This window comes from Balaenoptera musculus, chromosome 15, assembly GCF_009873245.2.
Source record: "Balaenoptera musculus isolate JJ_BM4_2016_0621 chromosome 15, mBalMus1.pri.v3, whole genome shotgun sequence".
NCBI lineage: Eukaryota > Metazoa > Chordata > Mammalia > Artiodactyla > Balaenopteridae > Balaenoptera > Balaenoptera musculus.
The window spans coordinates 65,722,664-65,738,959 of record NC_045799.1 but is presented as its reverse complement, the minus strand read 5'-3'; the positions used below and the strand labels follow the sequence as shown (position 1 = coordinate 65,738,959).

Sequence of the window (16,296 nt, the reverse complement as noted above, 5' to 3'; positions counted from 1 at the left end):
AGTGGTTAGGACTCCATGCTTTCACTGCCATGGGCCTGGGTTCAATCCCTGGCCAGGAAACTAAGATCCCGCAAGTCACATGGTACGGCCCCAAAAAAAGCAATCATAATGCCTATGCTACTTTATAATATGATCATAACATGTGCTATATATCATGAACAAGTTTTCACATCAATAAATCTATTTCAGCACATCCTTTTAAATGGTTACAGTACTCCATTAGATAAATATAACATTCTAACCAACCCCCTACTTTCATTCATATTCCCATATTTCTGCAATACTATGACAAATACCCTTATACATACATCTTTGTCACATATGATTGTTCCCTAAAAATACTGTCTAATTGTCATGTCTGCCAACAGCGGAGTCTTTATCACCATCACGGCCTCTCTGTGCCTAAGTAAGCATGAATTGATAGGTGCAACTACAATGGGCAGCAACGGTAACGTTTCACTGGCTTTTCTTTGCCTAATCACTGTAGTGTGTACATTCTGAAATTACTTGCTAATCTTTGGAAAGAGAGAGAAAAATTTTTGAGCTTCAGATTTCTGTTGTGGGGGCTTCCCTGGTGGCGCAGTGGTTGAGAATCTGCCTGCCAGTGCAGGGGACATGGGTTCGAGCCCTGGTCTGGGAAGATCCCACATGCCGCAGAGCAACTAGGCCCGTGAGCCACAACTGCTGAGCCTGTGCATCTGGAGCTTGTGCTCCGCAACAAGAGAGGCCGCGACAGTGAGAGGCCCGCACACCGCGATGAAGAGTGGCTCCCGCTTGCCCCAACTAGAGAAAGCCCTCACACAGAAACAAAGACCCAACACAGCCAAAATAAATAAATAAATAAATAAATAAATAAAATTAAAAAAAAAAAAATTCCTGTTGTGGAAACACTTAGTTTTGTTTTGGTTTCTGGGGTCAAGGCAGATTAAGCTCTAAAATCATTTGACTGCCAGAAGATGATTTGCAGATTTTTCAGATGGGGTCTCATCAGAGAGCAAAGCTGTTTGGCAGTTGCTAGATAACAATTACAACTGTCAGATTCTATGACAAGGAAGATAATATTCTGGTGACTTAGGTCACAGGAAGATTAGAGAGGAAGAAAAGTAAGAGCATTATACACCGACATTGTGCAATTTCAGTATTAAAATTTCTAGTTGTGGCACCCCAGCCTTTTACTTAATAATAAATAAGTAGATAATACCTAACCAAACAGAAGCTACAGGCTATTCCTGTTAAGTCTCATTCCACTCTAGTCTGACAGCTATAAGAGAGCTGGAGGCAGGGTGAAAAATACCTGGTGAGGTAGTCCACAATCTTGTTGTCAGGTTTAACAAGTTCATCCATAACACAGCAGCCTCCTTCAGCAACCAATGAGATGCGTGTTAGTTCTCGCCCCTTGGATGTCAGGCACTGAAAGACCAGGATGTAGATAGGCTGCTAAACTGTGGAAGCTCTTGCTTCCTCTCATTATTCAAGACTACATCAATTGCCATCTAATCTACTCTGCGACAATGGCACAGCCTTTTGCTGACTAGAGAATCCAATATGAATGAAATTAAAGCTAAGCAGGCTGTTGAACATTACATTTAAAGTAACCAACACAGTACAATTTCTCTGGGAAGGATGTGCCCCAGAGGCACAGAAATAATAACATCAATTATAATTGTACTATTTACTGTGTACTACAACCCAGTATTATGCTAAGTACCACAAAAAATAATTTTTATTAGCACACTCTATTATCTAATGCAATACTAAGCATTTTATATACCACCTCATAATAACCCCATGAAGTAGCCTCTAATATTATCCCTGCTTCACAGAGGGAGAATTAGGGAATTTGTCCAAGGTGACAGGCAAGGCCAGTATACACACCCTGGTACGACAGACTCCAAATCCTTAGCTCTTAGCCACTCTGTTCAGTGTTGAGAAACTGTTACTTGAGTACTAAGTGAGAGGGGATACACTGCCTCTGAAAGGAGACTTACTAATTAGACAAAGTAAAACACAAGGGGAGCTTAAGCAGGAAAATCCTACTTCTGATCTTAAATGTGTAAAACTAAGCCAAACCAATGGTAATTCAGGCAAAGTCTTCAAGGCAATAACAACAAAACACTTGTTCAAAAGACAGAAGCAATCAACTTCTAGTAATATTCAAAAATTAGATTAAATGTATCAACTAGTTAGAAAACTTACGTGATATTTATTTCTCATCCTGGAGCAAAGATCCAGTTTTTCTAAAATGTGATTAAATGGGTCTACTTTCAGTTATTTAAACTGAATACTAGAACTGAACGCACTCAAGAAAACTAGACCCTAGTTTGCAACACTCCAGTTGAAAAATCAAAAGTAGTACTTACCATTTCACAGTCAAGCCCAAAGAGAGGACTGTTGTCGGTTACAGAACCACAACATTTTGTAGGCACAAAGTTTTCACAGTCAGGAAAACCTAGGAGGAAAAGGAATAAAATATTTGCCTTTAGAACTAGAAATGGTAAACATTACTCCTATATTTATCCAGGGGAAACTGAGATACCACATTTGTGGGGCACCTTCTCTATGTTAGACACTTGAAATATATAATTAAATAAGAGACAATTTCTGTCCTTAATTTTTTCTCCATCTACTCATTTTTACATTTTGGGAGAATAATGTAGGCTGCTGTTATTGGAGATACTAGGGCCTGGACTTCCTTGCAGTTACCAAGTAACAATTTTTTCCTCCTTATTAGAAATTGTAATTAAATTGTGGCTAAATCCAAAGTCACTGGACCTTTCCCATGTAGGCACTAAGGAAGGATGAATAAAGTATGCAAATGACTGCATGTGGCATCTTTGTTTCCTAAATAAAACAAGAAAAAGTAGGAATGAGATTCCACCAGAGCAGAGATATAAAAGGATTTCATGGTAGGCAGAACGTTTAACATTCACCATATGCGCTCTTGTACTCAACTCTACCCTTAAAATTTCTCCAAGATCTCTCTTTAGAAACGTGCCTCATTTTCTGGAATCATAGCCTGAAAATTCCCTACAGAGGCTCAGATATAGGCTTAGGGTACCCCTTCCATTGTGTACCCTAAGTCAATAACCAGGCACATTCAGCTCAGAGGCCCAAAAGTGTCTGAATCATTGAAGATTCCTACCTTCAGACAGAGGCTGAAACAGTAAAGGTAATACCTAGATCTTATTTGACAAGAAACTAAGGGGAGTATGAAAAGCTTTGACCAGTTTCTATGTCACAGTACCCTGAAATTTCCAACTGATTACAATTAAAAGAATCAAAATACAGTCTAGACCAGAAAGGAGTACCCCCAAATCCTGGAGACATTATACTTGCTGCCCTCCTTATCTATATTATTAGTACCAATAATAACAAAGAATAACTTTTTAAAGCACTATGTGCCCCATGCTAAGCTCGTTTCGTACATTAACTCAATTAATCCTCATGGTAATACTATGATATATGAACTATTAACTCCCCAAAGACAGCCCAATTAAGAAATGGACAAAGGATCTGAAAAAATATACAAATGGCCAATAAGCATATAAAAAGATGCTCAATATCATCAGCCATCAGAGAAATGAAAACCAAAACCACAATGAGATACTACTTCACACACACTAGGATGGGTATAATCAAAAAGGCAGAGCATAGCAAGTGTTGGTAAGGATGTGCAGAAATTGGAACCCTTATACATTGCTGGAGGGAATGTAAAATGGTGCAGCTGCTTTGTAAGACAGTCTGATAGTTCCTTAAAGGTTAAACATAGAGTTACCATAGGATCTAGCAGTTCTACTCCTAGGTGTATACTCAAGAAAAATGAAAACATATGTCCACACAAAAACTTGTATCTGAATATTCAAAGTAGCATTATTCATAACAGCCCCAAAGTGGAAACAACCCAAATGTCATCAACTGATGACTGGATAAATAAAATGTATAACCATACATGGAATATCATTAGAATGAAAATAAATGAAGTAATGATACATGCTACAACATGGATGACCCTTGAAAATTTGATGCTAAGTGAAAGAAGCCAGTTACAAAAGACCACATATTGTATGATTCCATTTATATTCACAATAGGTAAATCTATTAACAGAAAGTAATTAGTAGTTGCCTAGGGCTAAAGGGCACTGGGGGTAAATGATAGTACAGGGTTTCTTTTGGGGTGATGAACATGTTCTAAATTGATTGTGGTGATGGTTGAAAAACTCTAAACATACTAGAAACTATTGAAATTGTATACTTTAAATGGGTGAACTGTATGGTAGGTTAATCATATCTCAGTAGGGCTTTTGTTTTTTTGTTTTTTTTAATAAATTTTAACATGACTGCTCTGATTAAGAGGTAATAAATAAAAGAATTTTTATTAAATTCTTGCTACATAATGGACCAAGGCTCTGAGCCTAGACTTGTCCTATTTATTAAAGAAAATGGGGGTGGGGTGGCTGGGAGGAGGATTAGAAGTACCAGAGAAGTGTTAAAGTTTTAAAGACATATTGACTTCTTTTCAATATACTAAGGAATGAAAGAAAAATGAAAAAGGAATAATTTTCCCACAATATTTAAGGTCATGTTCACGTACTACCTAAAATCAATAATGGTACACAGCCTACACTTTAGGAAACATTGCACTGAAAGTATTTCCTCTTTAGTAGAAGATGGAATAAATCACTTGGAAAGCAGCCCATAAAAATGAACTTTCAACAGTAGTATTTTTAAATAAACTGATAGATATTCTTCCACTGTTACCAACATCAGGTTAAATCTAAACCAACCTTGTAATGGAAAGTGATATGTTTTCATTTCCTCCTTTGTGAGAAGGCATCTGGTCAAGCTTACTTTCTTAGAGCCATACTTTTGAACGATGGGGTCATTCTGCAGGTTGATGCTGACTTCTGAGCTGGAAGAAGGTAAAGACCCTGAAACAAGGACAATCGTACATATGTTAGAATCTGTGTTTAAGAGGCCTCAGAGGACATGTCCTTTTAATGTTGTATAGGGTAAGCATGATGAAGATCAAAAGATTTTTAAGACCCAGCCCCAACTTTAAAGGAGCTTGCACTCTCATACACTTATAAAGAACACAAAGAGAAAATAAGTCTCAAATGGGTTATAATAATAAAAGCTATAAAAGGGAAAGGGAGAATATACTGGCTGAGATGGTTAGAGATGGTTCAAGAGAAGAAAAGATTAGCTGAGTCTTAAAGAAAAGGCAGAATTCAGATATTTGGTGTATTAGACCAGTCCGTTACAGTGTCTGCCACTCCTAATAGCCCATTCTAGCTAAATCTACTGCACCCCTAACCACTTGCTCAAGCACCAGCAGGGGTGCTGGTTCTTTAGGCAGGGCTGGTTACTGATTGGATTAAGAGTGGGGACTTGGCTAAAGAGGGAGCCATCTATAAACTGACCAGTGACTTGATATTCCTTGTCAAGACATGCTCAAAAGGGACAAGGGTAATTAGCTAAGCTGATCAGATTGCTTGCTTCCAGAACTGAACTAGGAAATAAAGAGAACACACCAGTTAGAACAGAAAACAAAGAAGCTAAGATGCCATGAAAGGGATGGAGAACAGCTCTTCACCAGAGGCACTTAGATTCTTGATGACTTTCTAGTCCACATGCATCCTTCAAATAATACTCTCTCACTTAAGGTGGCCTCAATGAGTGTCTGGTCCTTGCAACCAAAAGAGCCAAAGAATCAGAAGTAAGGAAAGAGGGCATCCCAGGTAAGATAGCAATGTACAAAGCAAACTTGGTATGGTAGTGACTAGACCAGTCGGGGAGAAAAAAAGGTCTTTGTAGAAGAGCAGTATAAGAAATAAGGTTGAGGGCTTCCCTGGTGGCGCAGTGGTTGAGAATCTGCCTGCTAATGCAGGGGACACAGGTTTGAGCCCTGGTCTGGGAAGATCCCACATGCCGCGGAGCAACTAGGCCTGTGAGCCACAACTTGAGCCTGCGCGTCTGGAGCCTGTGCTCCGCAACAAGAGAGGCCACGATAGTGAGAGGCCCACGCACCGCGATGAAGAGTGGCCCCCACCTGCCGCAACTAGAGAAAGCCCTCGCACAGAAACGAAGAGCCAACACAGCCATAAAATAAATAAATAAATAAATTTTTTAAAAAATAGAAAGAAACAAGGTTGAAAGAGGAGGATAAAAGTGAATTGTAGACCACTGTGAATGCCAGGCTCAAGAGTTTGAACTTTAGTCCATCATTCCATATATAAGGTGGAGCAACAGAAAGTTCCTGAGAAGGGAAATGGCATAACCAAACAGTACTTTAACAAAGATCAACCTCAAAGATATGTGGAAAATGAAGTAGAGAGAGAAATGAGAAATGACTTTGCAATAATTCTGGCAAAAACAAAAAAAGTCTGGATTAAGATGGTGGAGGGAGGAAAAAGGTTATAAGAAAGGAACATTACACAAGAAAAACTGGTAGAGGGACTTCCCTGTTGGCTCCCAATGCAGGGGGCATGGGTTAAGACTGCACTCCCAATGTAGGGGGCCTGGGTTCGATCCCTGGTCAGGGAACTAGATCCCACATGCATGCCTCAACTAAGAGTTCGCATGCCACAACTAAGGAGCTCCCAAGCTGCAACTAAAGGAGCCCGCCTGCCGCAACTAAGGAACCCACAAACCGCAACTAAGACCCGGAGCAAACAAATAAATAAATATTTTTTTAAAAAAGGAAAAACTGGTAGAGCATAGTGACAGAGTAATTCAGTTCAGTCAACAAAATATTTACTGAGTACTTATTATATGCCTGGCATTGCTCTAGCCAGTAGATTCCCCAATGAACAAAATCAACAAAATTCTCTTAAATTCTAGGTGAACTTAAATTCTAGTTGGGAAGATGGACAATAAACAAACAAATACATAATATAGCAGGTGAGGATAAGGACTATGGAGAAAAGTAAAGGAGAAAAAGGAGGAAAGGGAGTGCTGGGGCAGGAAAAGGGTTAATGTAATATATTTTATAATCAGGGAAGGTCTCTCTGATAAAGTAACATTTGAATAGATTCTTAACAGCAAAGGGAATGAGCCGTGAAGATTGGGTATGGAGAGCCAAAAGAAAAGTAATTCTAAAATTCAATACTGGTGGCTTAGAGAAAAACAGTACCAACAGAAAAGGGGATTTGAAGTTGGGAGTCTGTTATTTAGGGATGAGAAAAATGCTTTTATATATGCTATGATTGAGGGTACAGTGGAGTATCCAGGTAGCAACATCCTACATCCTACATCCATCCATACTGCATCCTGCATCCAGGTAGCAGTTGAAAATGCAGGCCTGGAGTTTGGGATATCAAACCTAAAGACAGAGGAGTTATCCACAGAAGAGTGATGGATAAACCGGGGAAGAACAGATGAATATTTCAAAAGAGAACTGAAGAAAGATTAAAGTGTATGGACTATATCTTGGGGACCTCGATATTTATTTAGGTTGGGAAAATGAAGCAAAATCCTTAGGAGGACAGAGAAGTAGCTGTAACCCTCTAGCTCCTCAATGCTTACAGGATAAAATCCAAAGTCCTTAGCATGGCATTTACAGCCTGTAAGACAAAGCTTTAACCTACCTCTAAGCCTCATCTCTCACCACTACCCGCCCTCTTATTCCATCTCCACCCCCTAATCATCCTCAACAACCTATATTCTTCAATCACATCAATTTCTTTTTTCTGATTACACCCTTTTCTTTTACAACTCAATGTCTTTACCTGAGTTTTGAATCTCATAATGACTACTCTGTGATTCACTCAAAGATGTTTAAAATACAGTGGGAGGTCAAATTAAACAAAGCTGCAGGTCCGATATGGACATCTATTAGAAGGAAAGGGGAACAATGGAAAGGTAGGAAGTTAGATGCTTTTGAGACAGAAGATAACAGCAAACACAGTCATGGAGGATATGGAAAGGAATCACTAGTTATTCCTCACCACTTTTTCATGTCCCCTCAGTGCAACTATTCAATAATTTAATTATTTCTAAACAAACATACAAAAAGCATTGAACAATACTTACCTTACTATGTGCAATGAACTGTTAAGGTCTATTCCATCACTCACCTCCTCTCCCCCCAAAAGAGAAGGTCAGCTATAACTTGCTAACAGGACACAACCCAGTTTGAAAAACACTGCTATCATGGATATTTATAGTTTAGCTGGCCAGCATCCAAATCTGCCTATTCCCCACTGTGAGTAGTATTAGTGAGCATCCCCTACATTAGTCAAAGGCAAGATCTTCCTTCCCATGTGTACACTTGTGGGTACAAAGACCCAGTGACAGTTTGAGTCCAGTGTCAGTGATACCCAGGGAGCAGACTTAGCTATCTAACCTAACCAAATGATTTCTGAGGCATGAACCCTGGTTATGTTTCCTGCTATCTAATCCCCCTTGGTACTTACCCATTTTTTCCTTAAAACACACACACACACACACACACACACAAAATTGCTTTTCTGCTTAAGTTACTTATAGTCATACCTTCCATTTCTTTAGGCAGATCCCCAATTATTTGTTTCTTTTGCAGCCCAATGATATCAGCTAGGAAATCAGATGATGGGGGAGGCAAGCAGAATTTCTGAAGATACATAATAGGTTTTTACAAAAATGCTTGAAAACAGTTAAAATACTTTCAGACCTAGACTTTTATTGTCAGCTCAGTGCTATGAAAGATCTGGACCTTAATTGTTTGCATTGTAAAATGAGGACTGTTTCCTTAAATTGTAAAAGTGACTAAATAAGTGAAGCCACATTTATCCTACCCCAGAAGTTTTCTTTGCTTCTCTAATTACACACTATACAAAAGAAACAAACATTACAAAAATGTATAACTTAGAAAAGCAAAGTTCCTTATATTTTTCAAAGCACTTTCATATCTATTACTTTAGTGGATAACATGCCAGGTGGATGACACAGAAAAGCAAAGAGATTGAGAGTTCAAGTCTCAGGCTCACCTGGGCTTCAATTCCAGCTGTAAATTCCACTTACTAGCTGTAACTTGGGTGCTTTACTCAGTTTCCTTATGTATAAAATGGGAATAAAAAAGTATCTCTTATAGGACTATTGTAAGAATTAAAGATGATGCATATAGTATGATTAATACAGGGCCTAGCACATAGGTAGTGTTCAATAGATGAAAGCAAAAAAGAAAATGGAGGGGCTTCCCTGGTGGCGCAGTGGTTGAGAATCTGCCTGCTAATGCAGGGGACACGGGTTCGAGCCCTGGTCTGGGAAGATCCCACATGCCACGGAGCAACGGGGCCCATGAGCCACAATTACTGAGCCTGCGCGTCTGGAGCCTGTGCTCCGCAACAAGAGAGGCCGCGATGGTGAGAGGCCCGCGCACCGCGATGAAGAGTGGTCCCCACTTGCCACAACTAGAGAAAGCCCTTGCACAGAAACGAAGACTCAACACAGTCATAAATAAATAAATAAATAAATAAATAAATAAAAGAAAGAAAATGGAGACCCAAGGGGGTTAGGTTAGGGCTCACCAATTCAAATGCTCTCAGGGGTAAATGGATGAAACAGTCTGAAAAAGAATGGAGGAGGCTATGGTAAAATGGAGAGCACATGCCCTTTCTAAAGACAGCTGCTATTCAGCTCCAGATACTATTTTAAGGGAACCTAATCTTGTGATGTTGTCAAGAGAGGCCAAAAAATATAGATTTTATGTAAATTTTACAATTTTTGAAAATGCCAAAGCCCAAATAAAATGTGACAATATCAACTACAATCTGGGAACTAGATTGCAATCTGGGATTAAGGGTTTTGCCTAGATTACCAAAGAAAAAAATCAGAGATAAATCTAATTTCAACAATCTAATCTCAGGTATCAAGCGTAATCTTTTTAGCTTTCTACAACTTCTATTGCTTGTTCAATCAGGTTGCCAAGGAGCACAATTTGAGACACGTGCACTAATCTCTGAGTGTGAGGACCTGACTCAGGTCCGAATACAAAGTTTTCTTAACTTACGTGTCTGAATGCCTTTCGGAGAAACCCAAACTCCAAATAGAACCTGTAAAAGTGTAGCTGACTCATTCCCTGCAGTATAAAAACCACCACGTTGTTCAGGTGGTTTTGGTGAAAAAGCTGGCACCCGCTGTTGAAAAATCAAACCAACAAAGCTAAGACTGATACCGTCAAGTCAGTTACAGACATACAGAAGGGAAGTGTGAAAAAAGCACTGAGCAACAGATGTTGGAGTTTATCATCACTCACTGACTGCCTGGAAATGGAGAACAGCTATTACTGCACAGAATTCAAATAAAGATCTCTTGAGATAATTATTTATTCCATTCAAATCAAGTATAATACCAAGTGAAACACAATGCATTCAAATCCAAAATCCTATTAAGATTTGTTTTAAATTGGAACTAATTAAGCTCAGTTTACAAAGGCATATCTTCAAGATCCCAATCTGCTCTACAGTCCTTCCTAAGCCAGTAACATGACCAGCTTCCAGAAAGCCAGTTCAGATAAAGTGACAGAGCAATGACAGTATCTGTTAAGGCAGAAGCGGGCTTTTGAGGTACGTAGCCACTCCACCCCCAGATGGAAGTGTACATATGAAAATCTCTCCACTGTGTATTGGTACATACAGAAATGCAATTTTCATTAGACATTTAATAATGGCATTGAGGATATCAGAATAGTAAAATTCTCTTTGCCCTTGATTTGTAAAAGAAGAAAAAAGATTGGGATTCTTAATATATGATCATGTTATTTCAATCAGGTCTCCACTGGAGGTTATAAACCAAAATACCTATAGCAGCCAGACAGATACTGTAAATAAGGGAAGCAGGCCAGGTGGGACACTGAAGTGTACATCTATAACAGGAGGCCACTATTCAGCTTCAACAAATTGTTGCCATAGGGACAGTTGCCAGAGTTTTTCGAAGAAGTAAAAAATATGGATATAAAGGGATTCCCAATTTAAATTGTTGGCAACTTTGTAAAAAAAAAAAATTTAGGACATTCTGTGTGGCAAATAAAAAACGTCAGGCAGACATGGTCCTCTAGATACCAATATGAAACCTCAGGTCTATACCCACCATTTACGTTCTTCTCATACCTAGGTTTAGGAACACTGAATTTGCCCAGAACTGCACGCTTCAGCAATTCACATAGCTGACCATGAGTTATTTCACGGTTTCCAGCAAATAAAACGGCAGATAAGCGGGCTTTCTGCAAAGATAAATCAGAGTATAACAAATTATGATTATAAAGAACATCAACAAAACACGGCAAATTTTTAAATATTCTAGTTTCTATTATTTTCGCATACTCTAAACATAAGGAGGGTTCTTACTAATTAGAAATGAAGGTCTAAAACAAACTGTGATATGACATTATTAATAGGATATTTAATAAACACTGATACAGAACCTTAATTATAGACACTTGGTTATGTGCTAGGGATAGCAAGATGAATAAAACATGACTCATGCTCTCAAGAAGTCCACTCTACTAGGGGGAAAAATGCAGAAACAGGTAATTCCAATATAATGTGGGTGCTACTATAAAGGTAAGGGAGCAAAGGAGGCTAACTAACTGCCTTGGGGATTGGAGAGTTTTGGAGATAGCATCACTGAGATGAAAATAATGGAGTTGAACCTTGAAAATAATGAGTCAGCCAGGTAGGAGGAAACATTGTGTCTAAACACTTAGTTTGGTTTGGCTGGAGTCAAGACTGCATGTTGCAGAGCGATAGAGATATGAGAGAAGAGAGAAGTGGGAGCCAGTTCATAGATGATCAATGTGGTCTAACCTAAGGAGTCAGACTTTAAGACTCTCCTTAAAATAGCTTCGTACTTACATATAGTTATTAAAGTAATTCATGCTTGTTAAAAAAGAGTCAGATAATAGAGAAGGGTAAAACAGATAAAACACAACAAATAAGTGAAAATAAGTCACCTGTATTTGTACAATTCAAGTACAAGTAATACCACTTTCATTTTGGTCTGGGAGGCAGCAGAGTAATAGTGGTTAGGAGCTCAAGCCCTGGAGTCACGCTACCTGAGTTCAAATACCAAGCTCTACCATTTTTTTTTTAAATTTTATTTAATTATTTGGCTGTGTCGGGTCTTAGTTGCGATATGCAGGATCTTCGTTGCAGCATGTGGGATCTTTCATTGTGGCGCACAGGCTCAGCAGTTGCAGCACGCAGGCTCTCTAGTTGCGGCAGGCGGGCTCTAGAGTGCGCAGGCTCAGTAGCTGCAGTGCGTGGGCTTAGTTGCCCCGCAGCATGTGGGATCTTAGTTCCCAGACCAGGGATCAAACCCACGTCCCTGCACTTGAAGGCAGATTCTTAACCACTGGACCACCAGGGAAGTCCCCCAAAGCTCTACCATCTTAAGTGCCTTAAGATGTTAAGAGCTTAGGGACAAGTGCCTTGAGCTCTCTAAGACTAAGGTTTTTTCATTTACAGAATAACTACAATCCTACCTCATGAGATTACTGGGAAGACCAATGAGGTACATTGTAAGTGCAATGTACTGAGGCCAGTGCCTGACATACCCTAAGATAAGTACTTAAACCAGGTATTATTATTATTATTATTGCTATTTTCCCCTGTGACTGTTTAAAGCTAATGTTGAACACTTATTATTAGTCATTTATAGTTCTGAGCACTTTATATCTATTAAATCATTTAATTCTTAAGTCTTCTCAAGTGGGCACTACTGTTATCCCCATTTTACAGATAAAGAAATGGAGGAACAGATAAGTGGCAGAACCAAGACTAGAATGCAAGCTACAGATAAAGAAATGGAGGAACAGGGGCTTCCCTGGTGGCACAGTGGTTAAGAATCCGCCTGCCAATGCAGGGGACATGGGTTCGAGCCCTGGTCCGGGAAGATCCCATGTGCCACGGAGCAACTAAGCCCGTGCACCACAACTACTGAGCCTGCGAGCCACAACTACTGAGCCCATGCTCCACAACAAGAGAAGCCACCGCAATGAGAAGCCCACGCACCACAACGAAGAGTAGCCCCCGCTCGACGCAACTAAAGAAAACCTGTTCGCAGCAATGAAGACCCAATGCAGCCAAAAATAAAATAAAAAAAAAGAAATGGATGAACAGATAAGTGGCAGAACCAAGACTAGAATGCAAGCTACAGATAAAGAAATGGAGGAACAGATAAGTGGCAGAACGAAGACTAGAATGCAGGCTGCAAAGCCCAAACTCTTTTCATCTCTACTTTATATGTTTCCCGAGGGATTATACTTTACATTGTTTTGTAACCAACTCCCGCCACCAAGAAAAAAAAAAAGACAGAGAGAAAAAAATTGGGGCGTTCCCTAGCAGTCCAGTGGTTAGGACTAGGCGCTTTCACTGCCACGGCCCAGGTTCAATCCCTGGTCAGGGAACAGAGATCCCGCAAGCTGCGTAGCGTGGCCAAAAAAAATAATAATCTGTAAATATCTTTCCATATCTGTTAAACATAACAAAAGTCAATTTTAATAATAGTCCACTCTTTCAATTTACTTAAAACTTATAATTTATTTGAAAAAAATTCCCTATTGATGACACTGTTGTTGTTTTAAAAAATTATGAACAATATTATGATAAGCATCCTTGTACAGACATCCTTGTACACCTATTTTCTCAGGATAAATTCCTGGTCAAAATAAGCATGTATATCTTATATTCTGACAATATTGCTAACTCCTGAAAGAATATACCAATTTATACTTACCAAACAAAACTATATGATATTGATAATGTATGAATAAGGAATCTATGTGGCAGTGAGTAATCATGGTTGCCGAACATGCGATGTCAGAGCCTGAGCAGGGTGAGGAGGGCATCCTATAGGGGAGAAAGCCCAGGACTAGGGGTAGGAACCCAGGATATATATGCAGGACAGTGGCCCAATGTGAAGTGTCAAAGCCTAAGCGGTATGAGGAGGGCATCCATGCAGTGGCAACTGGAGAGCAGTGAGGCTGGCATCAGATGTCAGAAATTGTTTACAGTAAGGAGGGCATCAATGCTCAGGGACAAATAGGGCTGTCACCGAATTCAAAGCCTGAAAAGGGTGCGGGTGTCCATGTGAGAAGGATGAGGGTAGTAGCTTGTCAGAGCAGCAATGAAGGCATTCACATAGGAGAGTGACCTGGTATAAGATGCAGAATGACAAGGGCCCAAGCAGGGTAAGGAAGGTGTGAGGGTGTAGGGCAATGGCAGCAATGGGGGACTGATCAAATATACTAAGATAATGGGAGTCAGGTTTCTCACTGTTATATAAGGAAGTTATAAATATGAAAAGGGAGAAAACTAGAATGAACCCTGTGGAATTGGATTGGAAGTAGAGATATTGATATGAATTCAGTTTTTCAATATGTATACAGAAAAATATTTAAATGTAAACATACGTATGTGTGTATAAACATATACACAGATATTTCCTAGCTCTCTTTTTGGGATTAGTGACATACCAATAGCAATAAACACATCTAGCACCCAGATCTTGATTTCTAAATGTCACTCTCCACTAAAAAGAACTAAGTCTCCTGGAAGAAGTGGCTGATTCCAGGGCTGGGGCAGGGAAAGCACAGAAGAGTCTGGAACATCTTTTTGTGCCAGAAAAATAAGGAAATGCTCAAGCATGATGGGGTCATGTTAAAGGGACACAGAAGCTAGCTTAATGGCCAAATCTGGGATATTTTGAGCAGCAAAATAAATACAGAAATGGATTATAACTCAATGAATAAAATAGGTATCCACAAATTCATACTAATAAAAAAATGAATAAACTGCAAGTTTAATGAGGAAGCATCTCCCCACAAAATAACAGAGAAAAAGAGTAACTTTAGAGAAGTTTAGCACACACGTTCTTAATCAAGTTATCAGGGTTAACACCACCAGTAATGGGACAAATCAAACTTGTGTACAACCTGATAAAATACAAGAGAACAGAATATCACTTCTGTGATATTCCTGCCAAAGATGTATAATCTGAATCTAATTAATGAGGAAACAAACAAACCTAACTTCTACAAAATAGCTGGTCCAGGATTCTTCAAAGGTAGTAATGTCACAAATGTCAAAGAAAAGACTGAACAGTTGTTTGGATTGAAGGAGACATGACAACTAACTGTAACACATGATTCTAGACTTGATCTTATTGCTAAAAAGGACATTATTAGAACAACTGGAGAAACTTGAATGGGGTCTGAGTATTAGATGGTAGCAATATAGCCATGTTATTTCCTGATTTTGATGGCTGCATTTTAGTTATGTAGATTGTTTGTAGGAAATATGTAAACACTAAAATATGGGTGGGGGGAGGCATTCTGTTAGCAACTACAGTACTTTCAAATGTTGGCTGGGGGGTAGTTTTTGATACTGTCCTTGCAAATTTTCTTTAAGTTTGTTTCAAAATAAAGTGATGAGATTGTCAACTTCCTTCGACTTTCCACCACGTTAACCTTTAAAAAATTGCTTTGCCAATCGGATAGGGCAAAAAAAAAGAAAAAGGAATCCCATTTAAAAAACGTTTTCATAGCACTAATTCCCTTCTGTATAACTGATTTATCATTATCTATTGTTTATCTTCTTTCTCTCTCCACTAGAAAGGTAGTAGCGATCTCTGTTTATTCACTGATGTACCCCAAGTGCCAAGGAAGACAATAGAAATCTGATGACTAAAGGGATGAAAGGCATTATTTAGCTCTCAATAAATGATAGAGATGATCATCAATCTTATTCCCCTCTGGGAATGTAAACTGCACGAGGGCAGGGGATTTTGTGCTTTTATGCACTGGGATACTTCCAGAAGCTAGAGCAATTCCTGGCACACAGAAGACTTCAATAAATATCTGTTGAACGAACATGCTTCCCGTGTGCCAGGCACAACACCTGTTTTAAACCGCCAATATCAGCCCTAAGGTATGTGGTATTGTATTATCATTTGGGAGCTGCAAACTGCCTCGGGCCGCCCATTCGGGATCCCCCGTTGCTCACCTTGGCCTCGGGCTGCTGCCTCTCCTCAAGATCCCAACGGTCTCTCATCACCTCAGACGCCCCGACCGGCTTATTCGGGGCCCGCCTCCTCTTCCTGCCCTTCTTGGGGGTCCTCCCGGTCCTTTCCTTCTCTGGCTCCATGAGCCTGTGGAGAAAGATCGGTTAGAGATGAGAAAACCACGACGCCCAGATGGCCCGGGCCGTCTCCTGAGTGGGGAGCACAAGGGCTTCGACAGCCTACAACCCTCCTCAGATCTTCTCCTTAATTCAGTTTACGAAGCGCTCCCCGCCCGCCGCGGAAAGAGAGGGTGCCAAC

At 39.7% G+C, this 16,296-nt stretch overlaps 1 protein-coding gene across 9 annotated transcripts in view; it reads right to left on the bottom strand.

Annotated features, from left to right (window-relative positions):
- The window catches only part of REXO5 (RNA exonuclease 5), a 43,899-nt gene that overhangs the window by 27,333 nt on the left and 270 nt on the right, over positions 1-16,296 (bottom strand). For 5 of the 9 annotated variants that reach the window (XM_036824713.1, XM_036824712.1, XM_036824715.1 and 2 more), the window contains exons 2-8: positions 15,981-16,125; positions 11,088-11,200; positions 9,989-10,115; positions 8,494-8,590; positions 4,785-4,928; positions 2,361-2,449; positions 1,295-1,410 (exon numbers count right to left, since the gene is read on the bottom strand). In XM_036824713.1, the coding sequence (XP_036680608.1) occupies positions 1,295-1,410; positions 2,361-2,449; positions 4,785-4,928; positions 8,494-8,590; positions 9,989-10,115; positions 11,088-11,200; positions 15,981-16,121 (827 nt within the window). In that variant the 5' untranslated portion in view covers positions 16,122-16,125. The other 4 variants (XM_036824719.1, XM_036824717.1, XM_036824718.1 and 1 more) reach the window with 2 other exon arrangements.